At 39.2% G+C, this 18,964-nt stretch overlaps 1 protein-coding gene across 1 annotated transcript in view; it reads left to right on the top strand.

The window, feature by feature from the left end:
* The window catches only part of slf2 (SMC5/6 complex localization factor 2), a 92,250-nt gene extending 74,251 nt beyond the window's left edge, over positions 1 to 17,999 (top strand). The window contains exons 13-20 of the mRNA XM_080205895.1: positions 461 to 637; positions 3,064 to 3,161; positions 6,582 to 6,669; positions 7,593 to 7,721; positions 9,877 to 9,954; positions 11,646 to 11,732; positions 13,637 to 13,705; positions 15,464 to 17,999. Of these exons, the coding sequence (XP_080062021.1) occupies positions 461 to 637; positions 3,064 to 3,161; positions 6,582 to 6,669; positions 7,593 to 7,721; positions 9,877 to 9,954; positions 11,646 to 11,732; positions 13,637 to 13,705; positions 15,464 to 15,595 (858 nt within the window). The 3' untranslated portion in view covers positions 15,596 to 17,999. The remainder of the gene's footprint in view (positions 1 to 460; positions 638 to 3,063; positions 3,162 to 6,581; positions 6,670 to 7,592; positions 7,722 to 9,876; positions 9,955 to 11,645; positions 11,733 to 13,636; positions 13,706 to 15,463) is intronic.
* Positions 18,000 to 18,964: the final 965 nt, after the last annotated feature.

The raw sequence follows: 18,964 nt of genomic DNA, 5'->3' as shown, positions 1-18,964 counted from the left end.
CACTGAAGTAAAGTTAGTCTTGTCTGTTATTTTCCCACTTGTTTTTTAAATGGTTCTTAATGGATAATTGCCACCTTGCTTTCTTCCACCCTGGGGAAATGGTATGTAAATTAGCTATATAATATTGTGAGCTTTTAAGCAAAAAAAGAAACAAGCTAGATTTGTACTACTGTAGAGGTATGCAAAGACTGCAGCAAAAAACTTGAAAATGTTTTAAGTTGGTAACTGTATAAGTCACAAACCAGCTTATGGTGCAACCATGATCTAAGGGAGGGTAGGATCACAAGTCAGGGATCTGTATTTCAGTCTTTAATCATGGATAATTTGCTTGCAGAAGGTTTAATCAGGAAGTTCAAATCAAGAAGAGGTCTTCTGGCAATTTAAAATCTTTCATGCTTTGTTGAGCTTGCTGTTCTCCAGAGTAACATGTCTGCTTTGTGTTTTTTTTTAATTCCATTAGTTTCTACTGCTCTGTACTTCAATTTGCCCTGAAGCATATTCGGATAAAGAATTAGTGTTGCTGATAAGCTTGTTGGGCAGAATCAGCCTCGAACGAGAGCTGCAGCTAACTCCTTTGAAAGATTTTCAGTGTTTGCTGGACAATCTTCTTAACAATATCAGACAATGGAGCACAAAGGTAAGAATGGGTTTACTGAAAGGTGTGTGATTTAACAAGTATGCATGATGGTGAAGTTATTTTATCAATATAAAAATGATTTGAAAAAATAAACATTATTCCATTTGGATGCATTTGATATCCAAGCACTCTTGGATTGGGTATGGTGTCATGTGCAGAATATATTTTGACAGAGGATGAAGTATTTCTTAGCTATTTCAGCAGGAAAACATCCCCCTGCTCCCCTGTGATTTTCTTTTTCGCTGTGTTGGTTTAATCAAGCAACAGTGGTGTCGTATCACTTCCTAGTTGGTGTTAATTGAAAGCAAGTTGGTGATGTGGATTCAGGCATACAGGGAACTGGATTATTAATGCTCCAGTACTTTTTTGTACAGGCTTCTTCCAGCTCAGAGAAAGAAAAGCAGCCTTCTGCTTAACCTGAAGCAATGAAACTGTCATCTTAATTAGTTTTCAGGTATTAGTTAAGATCACTAGCCTGATGATGTATGCCTTACCTGCTCCCTCCAGTACATAATGTCTTCCTTAATTGGATTAATCGGTAGATAATAAAATTTTATGTCTTGCACAAGACTAGATTAATCTGCCCATCATTGGCTGAAATGTACACTACTATTAAAGAACCAATTAATGATTACTATGTTGCTTATTTTAGAAAGCTATGGTCATTCAAGTTCATGACATATTGATGGAGTTTATAACTACATGCAATTTTTGCATTTAAACATACAAAAAAGGAAATATCACCCACTCGGCATACACTTTGTTTAGTTAATAGAAAATTGCATCACCTGATTGAGAAATCCACAATTGGGAGGGAGGGGTAGCGAAAAACTGGGGTGAGTAGCTGACTGATAGAATGGGTGGACAAAATTTAATTTGCTAAAAGTGTTCTTGGCAGCAAAAAATTCTGTAGCATCGTGATTGAATAATATTTTCCATTGGATAAGCGTGACTTCAGCCAATTCTGTAAAATATAATTCTAGAGAGTGGCGCTTCTGATATAGTAGAAGCAGGATTAATGCAGCGCCACAGAAGGCATTTGCTAAACTCTTATTTTATGTATATTGTGCTGGTTGTTTATCACCCTATGACATTTTATGGCATTACCATCACTGAATTCCCCACTTTCAACATCATTCTCTCCTGTTCATTTGAGTGTCACCCACTCTGTCCGATTATCAAGGTTATTGGTCATTGACCAGAAATGGAACTGGGCTAGCTATATAAATACTGTGGCTACAAGAGCAGGTTGGAAGTTATGTATCCTATAGCGTGGAACTCCCCAGTGCCTGTCCACCATCTACAAAGCACAAGTTAGGAGCATGGTGGAATACTGTCCACTTGTTTGGGTGAATGCAGCTCCAACAAACTCAAGAAGTTCAACACCATCCAGGACAAAGCAGTCTGCTTGATTGACACCCTGTTCACAAACATTCACTCCCTCCAGCAGAGTGACAGCACTGTGTACCATCTACAAGATGCACTGCTGGAAATCAAAGTGTTTCAACAGCACCTTCCAAACCCACGACCACTACCATCTAGAAGGATAAGGGTAGCAGATACCTGGGAAACCACCTGGAAATTCCCCTGCAAGTTATTCACCATCCTGACTTGGAAATATATTGCCATTTCTTCACTCGCTGGGTCTAAATCATAGAATGTTCCCCCCTCTAACAGCACTGTACATACACCACGTAGACTGCAGTAGTTCAAGCAGCTCACCAGCACCTTGTCAGGGATAACTAGAAATGGGCAAAAAGTACGGATCTTGCCAGGGCCTCCCACATCCCATGACTATATTTTTAAAAATCTCAAATTTCTATGGTGTTCTATTCTGTTGTAAATAAAACAAAGATTCCCAAAATAATCTGGCATATTCTGTTTGGGACAATTGTAAATTTCAATTAAATTTCAGTATATGAAGAAAAATTGCTGCTTCCAAGTCATCAGTTGTAATGCAGTAAACTTGTGTCTATGTCACAACAGTTAATCCTTTTGTAAAATTGGCCATTAATCTGTCATAATATTCACAACCCCTGAGCCTGCAGCATATCGCTCCTATGTATCTCTGAATAACATACAGACCAGAAAGTGTTGAGAAGCAGGTTATGAAGGCATATAGTAGATAAGCTAAAACTTCAAAGTTGACAATTCATAGTTACTGCCTAGAAAGCATTCTGTGTAAAAGTGTAAGCTTGAAATTATTTAGCGTGGGTTTGCAAGTAACTCATTTTTTAATTTTAGTTGGTTGCAAAGATCTTTCTGTATCTAGTTACCTTGGAAAAACTTAAGTTATGAGAGATGATGTGGAATAATTTGTTCTTTGCTTAGGTTATGTTTGTCATTTGATGTAAAACAAATTGACTTGTGTTTGTGTTACTGGGTGTATGTGTGTGGTTTTGACAAGCTATCTTGATTTTAAACAGCTGTTCGAGCTCTGCATGATTCTGAGTGACTTATCAGAACATCATCATAATCTTTTGTACCTGGTTCAACAGCTGCCAGATTTCTCAACACGAGGAAGGTAATACATCGTGCTGCACATTTATAGTTTTAAGATGATTTATTACTGTGACAAGTAGATTTACATTAACAGCGCAGTGAAGTTACTGTGCATATCCCCTAATTACCACATTCTGGCACCTATTGGGTACACTGAGGGAGAATTTAGCATGGTCAATGCACCTAACCATGGGACACTGTTGGTTCCGTTTTAGCACAATAGCAACTGGTGTTATAATGTATCAAATGAAAACATTGGAATCAGTTAATGTAACCAGTGGTAACATGCTGTGTGAGGGTCAGCTGACCCAGTAGACAATATAATCAATGCAAAATGATGTGGTGGCCAGCTAACCTGATATAAATAGAAAGCAGATGGGGGTTGTGAGAAAATAGTTTGGCCAGGATGTGGCCTTAAGTGTTGGGATTATGGAGTTTCTTTATTAAACCTTTTTCTTTGATTTATTTTCTGAAGTTCTTTTATTGCTTGCAAGTGAAGTGTCCTTATTGCCAGATGAATAACCGGTAGTGCTTTTCAATGGGACTCTGAACCTGCTACCCCCTCAACCCATTAGACTTAGGAAAAAGCAACCAGGGAACTGGTCAGATCCTAGAACTGTTTTTGTTGTGTTATTTGATTGGCTCCCAGAAAAACTGGTGGTTCTCTCCCAATGTTTGTGGAGCGTATCGTTGCCACTAGCATTAGGAATAGTTCATTGTGTCCCTAGGTTCTGTTTGGCTACTGTTCAATTAGATTGTGGCTTACATTTTAGTTTTGGTTACCCCCGCTTCCACACACACTAACATTCACTCACTAACATTCACTCACTAACACTCACTCACACACTCACACAAACTCACTCACTCACTCACAACCCCCCCCCACCCCCACCTTAGTTTTGTGAGCTCAATATTTTTGTCCAATCTTGGCTGCTGACAATTTGTAGCATAATGTATGGATAGTAGTGGGTGTGTTGGATAGATATGTGCTCCCAGATCTCTGAGCTGCTCCCTTGCTTCCTCCTCAGGCCAACATGGTCGATTAAGGAGCTACAGAAATGAGCTTTTTTTTTCAATAAATGGCTTTTTGCAGCTCCGTGTCATTAACAAATCCTTCTGATAATGATTTTTTTGTAACATAGTAGATGTTTCATAAAATATCACAACTGTTTTATCTAGAAGGTGAATTATAATGTGCTGGCTCCTTTTCCCCGGTCAAAGTGTATTTCTATTTAGCTTAAATTACTGGTCTAAATTGGAGTTGTTAAAATGCAAGTTCTGCTCGAAGACCGTCTTTAACTATCCTTTAAATTATATTGGGGCTTTGAGCTGGTAGTATCATTTATGGTAAGAAGTCTCACAAAGCCAGGTTAAAGTCCAACAGATTTATTTGGTAGCGTAGACCACTAGCTTTTGGAGCGCTCACTCCTCCTTTGTCAGGTGAGTGGGATTTCCCACTCATGACTTAAGTTTTTAGATACAGAGAGATTTTTACAATGAATTAAAATTTAAAGAAGATTTACTTGAAATCCCACTCACCTGACGAAGGAGCAGTGAGCGCTCCGAAAGCTGCTGGCTTTTGCTACCAAATAAACCTATTGGACTTTAACCTGGTGTTGTGATATTTCTTACTGTGTTTATCCCAGTCCAACGCTGGCATCTCCACATCATGAATATCATTTGTAGTCATTACATCATCGCAATGTGGTTTTGTCATTTAAATATGGACCTTGCACACTAAGTTGGTGTAAAGAGGAAATACCAATTTTATTGCTGATGCTGTAACTCCTACTTGTCTTTTCTTGTTTAATTCACCATTTTTTTTTTTCTCCTCTCCTGTTCTCTAAAGCTACTGTTCTTTTTCGCAAAAGCAGCTTTGTTTGCACTTCCAAACCATTGAAAGGAAGGAAGTCCATATAGTTCCATCAACAGCAAGTGCTGAAACCACACTAGTCCCATGCATATGAGCATGCCTAAGTTTGTGCTTTTTTAGTTATTTCTCAAAATAGTCAGTACCAGCAGGGCCTGCATTTATTGATCAGTGGCTCTTGTTAAAGTGGTGGTGAACTGTTGCTTCAACTGCTACAGTACATATAGTGCAGAGGAAATTAGATGCAAGAGTAGACCATTCAGCCCATTAAGCCTGCTCCACCATTCAGCATGATTATGGCTGATCATCCATTTCAATGCCAACACCCCCACACTATCCCCATAATCCCCTTATGTCATTGGTATTTAGAAATCAGCCCATCTCTGCTTTATACTTAATGACTGAGCTTCCACAGCTATACTGAGTGGAGAATGCCAAATATTCACAACCCTTTGGATGAAAACAGTTCTTCTTGTTGTTGTCTGAAGTGGCTTCTCCCTTCAATGTCCTTGGTTCTAGACTCCCTGATGTGGAGATGCCAGCGTTGGCCTGGGGTAAACACAGTAAAAAGTCTCACAACACCAGGTTTAAGTCCAACAGGTTTATTTGGTAGTGAACACCACTAGCTTTTGGAGCGCTGCTCCTTTGTCAGGTGAAGGCGCAATGCTTCGAAAGCTAGTGGCGTTTACTACCAAATGAACCTGTTGGACTTTAACCTGGTGTTGAGACTTCTTACTGTCTAGACTCCCTAACCAGGGGAAACATCTTGCCTACGTCTACCCTGTCTGTCCTTTTAAGTATTTATTAGGTTTCAATGAGATCACTTCTCAGTCTGCAAAATTCTAGAGAATACAGACCTAATTTTCCCATTTTCTTTTCATGGGGCAGTCCGGCCATCCCGAACATGTGATTCCTTATTACGCTGCCTCTGTGGAAATGATATACTTTGACCAGTATTGCACACAGCATTCCAGGTGCAGTCTAAACAAGGTTCTATCCAACTGAAGCAAGACTTTGCTACTCCTGTGCCCAAAGTTTCTGTGATTAAAAACTAACACATCATTAGCCTTCCTAATTGCTTGCTGCACCTGTATGAAAGTTTTCAATGATCTATTAATGAGGACACCTGGATATCTTTGTACATTTACACTTTCTGATCTCTTACATTTTAAAAAATACTCTCTGCTTCTGCTCCTCCTACCAAAGCAGATATCCTCACATTTTTCCACATTATATTCCACCTGCCTCTCAAAGTCTATTCCAAATCCCCTTGAAGCCGCTTTGCATCTTCCTCGCAAGACACAATTCCACCTAACTTTGTGTTGTCTGTGAACTTGGAAGTATCACATTTGGCCCCCTGCATCTGAATCGTTGATGTATATTGTGAGCAGTGCAGTAACTCCTACAAAGGTTCTCATGCATTATGATGCTATGACTGCTTTAGTTTAAAACTGTTCGCACATTTATACCTATTCAAAAAAATGACAATTGGAAAAAAGAATGGTGAATGTAATTGTACAGGATCCTTAAAATTGTAGTAATTTGTAATTTAATGGTCTAATATTTTTCTAGGCAACTAAGAAGACACCTTAGCTTAGTGATAATTTCAAAACTTCTAGACAAAGGAAGCATTTATGTACCAAAGGATCCAGATTTGAAGGTAGGAGGCAAATTTCATTTTGTCAGTAGTACAGAAATGTAGAAAGAAGCACAGTATGTGCGTCTTCAAATTAACCAATTTAGTTGCATTTAATATTTACAATTGTATGAAGTTTCCACATTGTTTAAAGATTTTTTGGGCCATAAACTGAGGAATATCTAACAGAGGAAAATAAAGGATTTCTCTCCAGTCAAGAAGGTTCTGAAGGGATTCACTTATGTGATACCTGGGCTGTGGATGGAAGTGATTGGTGATAAAGTTGCAGAGGATTGAGTGTGGTGACTACAGTTCAGAGAAACAGTCATTCTAATGAAGCAAAGAATTAAGAAGAAATTGATAGAGCTATTCACAGTTTTGAAGGATTCTAATAGTACGAATTGGTTAGTACCTAGAGGCATAAATGTAATAAGTGAGTTGAAGATTATGTCTTTATGCAGATTTGCTGTTAGGATATGAAATGCTTTATTAGAACCAGTGTTACAAGATTGCATAATGGTCTTTTAAATGTTTAAAGTGCACTGAGATGATGGCCCGTTTTTAGGGACTTGGCACAGATAGCAGCCTGTACCTCAGAATTCTGAGAATCAGAAACAGACTCTGATTTCCTGTTCTGAGAATCAGACCCTGATTTCCTATGTTAAGTTCACGGCATCCGTAGTTAAGTGATTCCAGAGTCTTTACCTAAATTTTTCTGCCATGGAGAGATGTCACTTTCTGTGAAAGATTTCCTGATGGTCTCCAGCTTGCTCTATACAGTTTCAACCTGTGCGTTTCGGATTTCACTTCTTTATGTGGGCTGCTGAGGAAGAGCTAAATATAATTTTGTGAATGACACCTAATGGAACTGGTGCACAGAATGCAATAAAATCCCTAAGTAATGTTTTAAGCAGTATATGTGTGTGTGTGTATTTTCCTATCTCCAGATCTCTAATCTGTGCCGGTTCTTGTACATGATGAAACCATCCTCTTTGTTAAAAACTATTGAAGAAATGAGTAAGTCCAAACAGCAGGGAGAGCAAAAGGAAGCTACGCTTACCGAACTTGATCAGCAGGTATTGCTTCAACCTCTTTTAAACAATTTCACTAAAGTTTTACAGCAGAACTGCACTGAGGACTTTGAGATTGGGAGGGTTTTGGTGGTAACATGGGGCAGTTATGAGGATATAATAAATGTTTCAAAATTGTTGATATTTATCTGTAGCGTACCTTCAAATGGATTGAGTGTCCTAATTAATCAGCAAATACAGTATGCTGTTGCTGGCTCTTAAGTATAGTGCTGCAAGAACTTGAGACTTGGTAAACTTGTTTAAATTCTGTTATATTGAGTGCTGTCATAATATACTTCAGAAAGAGTAAAATACTGTGAATTATTGGAAGTAGAAAATGCTTGAAGTACTTAAAAAAAATCTGTCAGTATCCACAAAGATGGAGAAAAACAAAGTTAACATTTCAGCTGAGTGACCCTTCATCAGGCCTGACGTTGGATAATTTACAAATTTAACCCTCTTGTGGAAATGCTTCATTGGATACCATTTTTTCAGGAAATTTTACGTAGGGAAAAGTACATAGATCTTTGGTGACAGCTTGCTGCAACATGCTCATTTAGGAAAATTTTAAACATCTAAAAGTAGAATTTCTTGTACATTGGAGCTTTGATTTAAAAAAAAGCTGTGTTGGAAACTTGTCAAACAGAAAGAAATCCCACAACACCAGTCTTTTTCACAGATCAATACGTTGAAGAAAGTAACGAACAGAGAAAATGCTGGAAAATCTCAGCAGGTCTGGCAGCATCTATCTGTAAGGAGAGAAAAGAGCTAAATGTCAGCTCTTTTCTCTCCTTAAAGATAGATGCTGCCAGAACTGCTGAGATTTTCCAGCATTTTCTCTTTGGGTTTCAGATTCCAGCATCTGCAAATAGTACGTTTTTATCCACATTTTAAAAAGCATACAATTTTGCACACAAATGAAACATACAAACTTAGGAGGGAAATATAAATCTCTTGCTTGACAAAGCAGAACAATTAGTGCTCACATTCATATTCAGTGTCTTGACAAGTTTCTGATGTGGAGGTGCTGCCGTTGGACCGGGGTAAAACTTTAAGCTGGTGTTGTGGGATTTCTTTCTGTTTTACCGCAAAGGTTTGACAAAGAGTCATCTGGACTTGAAATGTCAGCTCTTTTCTCTCCTTACAGATGCTGCTGGACCTGCTGAGATTTTCCAGCATTTTCTCTTTTCGTTACTTTTTTCAATGTATTGATCTGTGAAGAAGTTGTACCTGACATTTTGTTGAAAATTACTGCTTTTTGCATGGAAAATTCCTACTGTCCTTAACAGCACTGCAGGATTGTGGATGAACTTTTTCTGTGCAGAGTGAACTGCAGAGGTTTGAAATCCTGCCAGACTTTTCCCTTGTAAAGATTATTATCATGTTAAAGAATCCCCTTGAAATTTGTGGGGAATACACACCATCATTCACACATGATGACGCAGTGGCTCTACAGAAGGAAAACCTTTCAGTGCTACTAATTCATCTAGAAAGGCTCAACAGTGCAGCAGTGGAATTTCAGCATGTCTTGGCTCTACATTTTCAAAAAGAAGAGCATTTGTTGTAAAACTTTTGTTTATGGCGTTTTAAATTTCACTTTTCTTAAATCATTACACAAATTATTTGCAAGAACCCCTACTATCTCCCTCAGCAGTAAGTCAAGGCACCACCACGTGAACACAGGAAAAGTTCAATGGGACTGTGTAGTTTGGTGGATTAGCTGTCTACTCCGTGACTTCTGGGAACCAACATGTCTCAAACTGATGGGATCGGAAGTCTCTGCTGGCTGCAGTGGTCCCATGTGAAATGAGTTTTGTCTACTTTGAATTCTATTCCCAGTTAGCTTGAACCTGGATAAGACTTCCTTAATTTAGACTGTTCCCGTTTGGGAAATGAAAATGTTACACTGATGCAGTAATGCTGTATGGAATTTATGGATAAAATGCATCGAGCTGCATTGAGGCACAAATACTTGGCATCCAACTTGTATAACTGGGAGTTGTTTGACTCTTCAAGTATCTTAAGACAAAATTCTTTACCTCCAAGATTTCGGACAAGCTTTCCAAATTGTGATCAGTTGGGAAATCAGTTTTAAGAATCTGTGAAAGGTGATGGATACTAATTTACAATTATTAAATGGTGCTTTAATTTGATTTACTAGGCCTATTACCTGTGCTACAATCTTCTCGTCTTAGCAAATGAAGTGGTGCACATAGAGCATGTTCCTTCCAGTCAGCGGGTAAGTTTTTTATTGGGGGTGAGGGGGATTATACTAACATTGAAAGTAATGGTGTGGGATTCACAGTTTATGATGACAGTTGTTGGCAAATAAAGCCAAATTCTACAGATGTTGCACTCCACCTGAGTGTTAGTTTTTTTTTCTTTATTTTTGGTTAGTGAATTCTTTGGACATGAACAAGGAATGAGAAATTGTAGTTTCATACTTTTTTTTAAATAAGTAAAATTTGGATATGGTTAAGAGGCATTGTGCATGCCAGAAACCACCGTCCAGGACGGATATCTTTTGTAGAATTGCACAACAGCAGCGAGGGACTTAGACAGACTTGTTTGTGTCTGTTAAAACTGTAGGTTAATTTGTAACAATTGAAAACATCCAGGCAGAAAAAACAGCCGTGGCAGAGTTCCATGTGCCATTGGCACCACTTGCACTGTCCACACTGGGGAGGTGATGGCCTAGTAGTATTATCGCTAGACTATTAATCCAGAAACTCAGCTAATGTTCTGGCAACCTGGGTTCAAATGCTCTTTCTGAGGAAGGATGTTCTTACTCGCGAGGGAGTACAGCGGAGATTTACCAGGCTGATTTTGGGGATGGCAGGACTGATGTATGAGGAGAGATAGATTAGCTTAGGATTGTTTTCGCTGGAGTTCAGATGAATAAGGCGGGATCTCATAGAGATGTATAAAATTCTAACAGGACTAGACAGGGTAGGTGCAGTGAGGATGTTTCCGATGGTGGGCAAGTCCAGAGGTTACGGTCTGAGGATTCAGGGTAGACCATTTAGGACAGAGGTGAGGAGACATTTCTTCACCCAAAGAGTGGTGAGCCCGTGGAATTCAGTACCACAAGAAGTAGTTGATGCCAAAACATTGAATGTATTCAAGAGGCGGCTGAATATAGAACTTGGGGCTCATGGGATCAAAGGTTATGGGGAGAAAGCAGGATTAAGCTATTGAGTTGGACGATCAGCCATGATCGTAATGAATGGCAAAGAGCCAAATGGCCCTCCTCCTCTTGCTCCTGTCTTCTGTTTCAATGTTTGTAAATCCTGCCACGGCAGATAGTGGAATTTAAATCCAATAAAAATATATCCGGAATTAAGAATCTGCTGATGACTGTGAAACCATTGTCGATTGTCAGAAAAACCCATCTGGCTCACTAATGGTCCTTCAGGGGAGGAAATCTGCCATCTTTACCTGGGCTGGTCCATGTGACTCCAGGGCCACAGCAATGTGGTTGACTTTCATCCCTCGAGCAACCAGGGATGGGCAATAGATGCTGGTCAGCCAGAGACGCCCATGACCCACAAATGAATAAAGGACAGTTTTTGCAATTCATCGACATCACTAAAATCAGATTTTCTGGTCATTATTGCTTTGCTGTGTACAAATACAAATTGTTTTCTCTGTTCATGGGATGTGGGCCCTGCTGGCAGTGTCAACAATTATTACCTATCTCTAATTGTTCCTGGCTGTTCCATTTTCTACATGAAGGCAGTGGCTACACTTCTCAAGTACCTTATTAGCTGTACAACACTTGGGTTGCCCCAAGGTGGTGAAAAGTGCTATACAAATGCAGAGTTCTTGTTTATATTACCAAAGGAGTGAGCATGTGCCTATGTCAACATGATTCATTAATACTTGTACTTTACACAGTATTTGTTCATGTGAGCTTTTGTTTCCTTTCAGAGTCATCTTATACAACTCTGTGCTGAAATAGAAAAATATGTCAAATGTGATATTAGAGAGGACCCCAAACTACTTTACCGAAGCAAGGTACTGAATTAAAAACTTGTTGACTTTTCTTCCGTATCAAAGAGCAAAGAAACTTACAGCACAGGAACAGACCCTTCGACCCTCCAAGCCTGCATCGACCATGCTGCCCAACTTAACTAAAACTCCCTATCCTTCCAGGGACCATATCCCTCTATTCCCATCCTATTCATGCATTTGCTCAGATGCCCCTTTTAAAAGTCACCATCATATCCACTTCCACTACCGTTCCCGGCATGCACCACCCCCTGTGTGAAAAACAAAAATTGCCTTGTACATCTCCTCTAAACCTTGCCCCTCGCACCTTCAACCTATGCCCCCTATTAATTGACTCTTCCACCCTGGGAAAAAGTTTCTAACTATCCACTCTGTCTATGCCCCTCATAATCTTGTAAACTTCTATCAGGTCGCCTCTCAGCCTCCGTCGTTCCAGTGAGAACAAACCAAGTTTCTCCAACCACTTCTCATAGCTAATGCCCTGTATAACCAGGTAACATCCTGGTAGATCTTTTCTGTACCCTCTCCAAAGCTTCAACATCCTTCTTGTAGTGTGATAGTATCATAGAGGTTTATTGCATGGAAACAGACCCTTCAGCCTAGCTTGTCCATGCCACCCTTTTTTTTAACCACCAAGCTAGTCTCAGTTGCCCGTGTTTGGCCCATATCTCTCTGTACCCGTTTTACCCATGTAACTGTCTAAATACTTTTAATAGACAAAATTATACCCACCCCTACTACTATCTCTGGCAGCTTGTTCCAGACACACGCTACCCTGTGTGCAAAAAAACTTTGGATCTTTTTGTATCACTCCCATTCACCATAAACCTATGCCCTCTAGTTTTAGCCTCCCCTACCTTTGGGAAAAGATGTTGATTATCTAGCTGAACCATGCCCCTCATTAGTTTATGGACCTCTATAAGATCACCCCTAAGCCTCCTATACTTCAGGGAAAAATCTCTCTCTCACTGAAATGTAAGTGCTTTTTGTATGTTTCAGGGAACATCATTTCTGTCTGCTCTGTTCAATTTGATGCTCCTTTTAGGGACCTTTTGCTCTGAAGCAGAAAACTTGCTGTAATTCAAACATTAAAACCGTGTTTGGGGAAAAAGGGTGAGGTCTCGTACAAAATTGAGTAGGCAGTTTGGTCAGTTCTCTTGCCCTATAACTGCATGTTGGGTGTTCAGTCTGCAGAGCAAGACTTGGGCTGGATATCAGCGTCACGAAGCTCTCTTGTCTCAGCTTTGTGCCAAGCTAAGGCTAATACTTGACCGAGTCTTGAAGGATAGGGACTGAATCCCTGCAAGATAGTCTAAGTATATAGAAGTCAGATGGTTGACTTCTGTTGGCTTCGCCTTGGGATATTTTACTGTTAAAAGCATTGTATAAATTAAATGCTTTTATCTTAAAGAGTGAGTTCACAACACATACGGTTTGCCTTTGTGCTTGAACTTCCATGCTGCACCCTAGTGGAAAGACTACTTACTGTCATTACCTAACTGTCAATAGGCAGCAAATTAGAGTGCTCAAATATTGAATTGACCCTGATTGCTAAACGATGATCTATAGCACAGCTGATCTTTAAACAAGACTGTTATTTGGGGTACTTACCACGTAATACAGGAAAAAGAAAATAAAGCTGTAACTGCTTTTACTTCAGTCTTCAGTGACCAGTAATTGAGTGACATTGAAAGGGCTGTGTTCATCAGTGACATTTCTCAGCAGTGCACATACATGTCTAACTAAATTGTTTTTAAAGTAGTCAGCAGACACTGAATTAGGTACTGGTCTACATTTGAGTTTTTAAAATTTGTCATTTCAGTAGAATTGCAACTTAAATCGATGTACATTTGGGTAGTGGTGGGAGCTAAAAGCATATTGATATCTAACTAATCACTTTTTTTGTGCAGGTGAAAGATTTAGAAGCAAGAACTCACGCAAAATGGCAAGAGTTGTTACAGCGCACACGGCCTCTTCAGGTAATTTGATGCAGGGTAAACTCAGTATGATAACTTTAGGGGAATTATAGAATGAAGTTGATTGGGAGACTAAGCAATTTTCATCCTTGGGCTGCGGATTTGTGAGCAGCAGGGCCTGTAATTAAAATTGCAGAATAGTTCAGTGTTTGCTTGCATGTGAATTTTAAATATACTGAAGCTGGAGTCTTCAACATCCTAGAAAAACTCCAAGGTACCAGGTACATTCTTATTAATGGCCCTTTTCAATTTCATTTGATTGAAGAATGAAGAGACTCAACATTTTCTGAACTTGATGATTCATTTTGAGTGCAAATTCAGAAAAATGTTCCATGTTCAATTTCTGGGCTGCCTAGAAAGCTGATTTCTTCTAAAGATGGGGTGGTAGGAATGTGATTATCGACCTCAGCATCCTTAGGTGAGCAAGAAGAAGAGTAAGCCAATTTGAGTGCATTGCAATTTGGAGGGCTAAGATCTGTGGGAAAACTGCATGGGTTTGATGAAATGCTGAATGGCATCCACAGTCCAAATTCACTTGGACTCCCAAGAGCTATTGGCAGCCTAAGAATACACTTGAGAGTAACTGGATTGTTGGAAGAGGTGTATAAATGATTGGGAGCAGGGGGTGGTGGTGTGGGATGAGGTTCTGAAGTTGTGTATACGTGTGTGTATCTATTATCTTACCTTTTACAGCGTCCTCCTTGTCCGTCTCCGGACCAGCCCTGCTCCCCTTTTTTTGTTACGTTGCGTCCAAGGAATTTCTAATCATGGTTAATTTTCATTTTCACCCCACCCTCTTTTGATCAGCACACACTCACTTCTGGATTCCCACATTCTTAGCCCCTTTTCTTCCTCTTGTTCCCCCTTGGTAACAAGATCATCAGACGTAGGGTCAGCTTTTCCATGTGCATCTTTCCTATCGACAACCACTTCCCAACCCTGTTTGTTACGACTATTTGTCAGATGTCTGTCTTAGATGAGTTGTCATTTGCTCCACCTAAACACCACAAAGAGCAGCACCAACGAGCTTGGCTCCCATTACAAAATTTCTACTCTTTTTGATTCACTATTGCTCCCAACCACTCTAAACATTTGCCCAATTTTTGCCTAAGCTGAGCTTCCAAAACCGCCCCCTGCCCCTGACTGTCCCCATCACAAAGACTACTTTTATCTCTGTGACATAACTTGTCTCTGCCCTGACCTCACTAATAATCATAATTCAAGTCTTTTGTCACTTTCAGACTTGATTGTTACAATGTTATGCTGTGCCATCCTGATCTTCAACTCGCAAAACCAGGCCATCCACCCATGTTCTATCTCACACCAGGTTCATGCTGTGATCTATCTTTTGCTCCCATTCTCATAATGCCGCAAACTTATTGTTGCTGTTTTTCTGAATATACATTGGCCCATGACCTCATCCCACCTTATCTCTAACCTCCCCCACCCTACGAGCACCTCCATCTCTAACTGTTTGTATCTCACTACTACTTTTTGCTCAGTTGCTGGTAGTCATGCTGTATTCTGCCCACTTCCCAATATTTGGACTTCTCTTCACAAAGCTGACACTGCGCTCTCTTCCTCTTTAAAACACCCCTTAAAGATGCACCTCTTTAATCAAGCTCTTGGTCATTGCTCCTGATACTTCTTCCTTTGGTCCCATTTGTTTCACTCTGCCCTGAAACACATTGGAAAGGTGTTTTTTTTAGTTAACATTGGAAAAGTGTACTTTCTCTCAGATGTTCTGTAATTTTACTTTAGGGAAAACTTCACGATTATTGGGAACCCATGTCTGAAGATCGGAATCAACTTAATCATTCCTCTGTGTTTGAAGAGGAGTCAGAACACTACATTGTTCAAGAAGTTAATGATAAAGACGTGGACATTGCTTAGTGCAACAAGAATACATTTTTTTATAGTTACAAAGCTGCAATCCCCTTATATAAGAAAATGTTTAAATCTTAATCAGTTTGTGTTCTGGTTTTTGTTCTTAGACAGGAACCTACACATGGTTTAGCATAACTACTATTAGAATTTGTTATAGCAGTTAATGTTTTGATATTTTAAGCTCTATCAAAAGATTTATCAAAAAATATTTTGTAATAATGTTAGAGATCGAGTTTATTTATATAATTGCAGCCATGTTTGCAGTGTTTTGTAACGTCAATTTTTTTGGTGTACATAAAAGTTTGCCTCCTTTTGTAATGTTCTCATTTTTATTGTACTTGATATTGTAAAAATTGAATCTGCAAAATATTCTACTTGAAAATGTCAGCTTATTTTTGTTCAGCTTTATTCCATTTCAAAATCAAAATGGACTGTTTCATGTGGAAGATGCAATGAACTCTCAAATCACTAAGGAAGAAAACAGCAAATGACAAGCTGCACATTTATTGTATACTGATGCTGCGATTCTCTATAGCTTGCAGGCTCATGACTCTGCTAATTGAGTTTGCAAGTATCTGTTCTCCACTTTCGTATTTCACACACTTAAAATGTTCATGTGGTGATAAGATTCTACATGTTTTAATTTTTTTCACCTTTCCTCTAGACGACCTAATTTTCGATGGATTTTTCTATTTGCACCAGCAATGCAATAAGATAGCCAACCTGAACCCTAATTTCTACAGGTTTATAGAATAAAATGCATCAAATGGCATTGATACCCCTGGATGGTTCAAATGTCTCAAACCAGGAAGCAAAAGTCTTGCGCAGTTACGTGCCACATGAATCTTGACATGTTTCTGCCTTTAACTCTTAATTTATGTATAAGTTGTAAATTAATTGCTGCCTCTCACCTTTTTAAGGACTGCAAACAAACAATTGTCACTTGACAATTTTGTAAGACTGTTGACTGATCGAGTATTATTCGCTTGTTTTTGTTATGTAGAAAGTGCTGGATTATTCACTACCTGTGCATTTGTACTTATTCTCCCTCCAGCTAGTGCAGGGTGGTAGAGTTCACATCTCCTAAGCATTACAAAACTTTCAACTGGAACACAGTGCCACAGCTTGTGCTTTTGATATTGAAGAAACCAATCACACCCTTTTACTTTAATCAGCTTTTTAAGCTCGAACTATCCAATGGACTGACCTATTTGTCTGCCAACCAACTGTATTTGAACACAAGTGGAAATGATGGTTGGTCACAAGTGCTACTGTCAGTTTGTATAAATGGGATATACTGCCGAATGAAATGTCAATTTTCACATCGAGAAGAATACTTTTCCTGAAACTTTGACTCAGGTGCTTGTGAGCTACTGGCACCAATCCTGAAATTGGCTGGCATGTCATTGTTGAATTTGCAGGTTGCTGGTGTACCCACTACCCATGGTTATGGGAGCTGAATTGCTGTACAACATCTCCATTTGACTGGCTTCTCAGTCTTGCTCACCTCAAACTGGTTTCTGCCTCACAATTAAAGAGGTTAAATGTGCGACCAAAGGCCCATGTGGCAATTTCCACAATTTATTGGAGGCTGTCTGATTGTCAGACCTTATGGCTGGAACCTGGCGCTGGGGAGCTACCTTTTTGAGAGAGGTTTAAAAACAAAGAAAGAAAGCACATTCACTTTTACAGCTCCTTGTCTGCCCCTCAGGAAGATGGATAATTGCAATCTGAAGACATCTCATTGATTGCCCATCAAGAGTTGTAGCTCCATAGATTGGAACTAGTCTTGCCAGCCGGGTCTTTTATTACTTCTAACTGTCATGGAGAAAACTTAATATTTTCAGTGAAAGATAGAGATTGAATGTCGTAAATGTTTGGATTTAACTGCGTCTCTGATTTTGTATATAATTTATTATTCCAAATTCTATATATCTGTAGTCCCACATTTTAGAATATTTCTTTGAAGTAAAATATTTAATTATTAAATGAATTTGTGCAGGAATATTTCTAGCATTGTCCTTGGTGCACTGTTATGTTGAGGAAGAACCTTGCTCTCCCAAAGTGTTGAAACACCCATTGGTCCGAATGAATGCTTTTGTGACCAGGTATTTTACATTCGAATCTTTAACCAAAGAGCACACGATTAAGTTTTCTACTGTTACTTAATCTACCTCAAGACAGGACTGAGCATTTGGGTCAAGAGCATTTGTTCTCGGGACACTTCCTTTTGTGATTCTGCCACCCTGCACTTTAGGCTCAAGAAAAGTGTAAAAGACTTGAATTTTTTTTCTGCTTTAAGGCAATTGTGTGATGCAGGAAATTTGCATTTTTATTTTTTTAAATTGAGTCCTTTGTACACAAAACAATTTTCACATTATTTTGGCAAAATAAATTTTCTGTACTATTATGATGCTTTTGTTTTTATTGTTTGAGAAGAGATTATTTCTCCATCTTGTCTGGTCCAAACATCTTGTCTCATTTCACAATCTCAAGGGCATGTTGCAATGAATATGCAGCACAGAAACATGCAATTTGGACCAACAGGTTCATGCTCATGTATATCTCCATATCTATGCTGACCATATCAGACTGCAGTCATTTTAAAACTATTAGGGTGTGCTAAGTCTACCATTTAATACTTCCTGTATAAACATTTTGCACCTCATTGCTTCAAAATGGTTCTAACTAACACGTGGGGCCCAGAGATTGCTGGGCAGAGCTAGGTATTACAATGTTTTTGCCTTGTCTTTGTATTGACATCGCTTGCAATCACTAGAAATGTCACTTTTGATTACCTCGTTACAGTAATGCCTGGCAACAAATACCCTCAACACTGCCAGTTTACTGGCCACGTTAAGGGAGTAACCATTAACTTCCAATGGGACAATGTTGAACTGACCATCTTCCTGGGCATAAAATCTAACCCCATCTCCATCTTGTAGAAATTGTGTTGCTGCGATTAGAAATGAGAGATGATCTCAGCTAAATTTTGTAATTCGTGATTTTAGGCCATCTCAGAACTCTTGCGGTTTCTCCAGTCTGAACTCGTACATAAAATGATTGATTACCTTATTCATATAGTCACAGTGAAAGAATAAAAATGTAGGCGGCTGGATAAATACCAGCAAAGCACATGGAACTGTTGTCAACGTACATAGTCTCTGCACATCTTGGGCCTGGTGAGTGTTCCTTTTTGGCTTAACTTGTCAGTGAAGGTATAAGGTTGGGAGAGCCCTCTACTATAGTAGTGATGTTCGTGGGAATATCTTGTGATATAACTGTGATCCTGTCTTAGTGGTTAGATCCCCTGGTGCATGCAAAAGAGTTGATACTACATTACTGTGCTGTCTCTGAGAAAATCTTAAGAAATGT

This window comes from Carcharhinus amblyrhynchos, chromosome 17 (genome assembly GCF_965287045.1).
Source record: "Carcharhinus amblyrhynchos chromosome 17, sCarAmb.v2.hapA, whole genome shotgun sequence".
NCBI classification, from domain to species: Eukaryota; Metazoa; Chordata; class Chondrichthyes; order Carcharhiniformes; family Carcharhinidae; genus Carcharhinus; species Carcharhinus amblyrhynchos.
The sequence above is the reverse complement of the archived record's forward strand: the minus strand, read 5'-3'. Positions and strand labels throughout refer to the sequence as shown.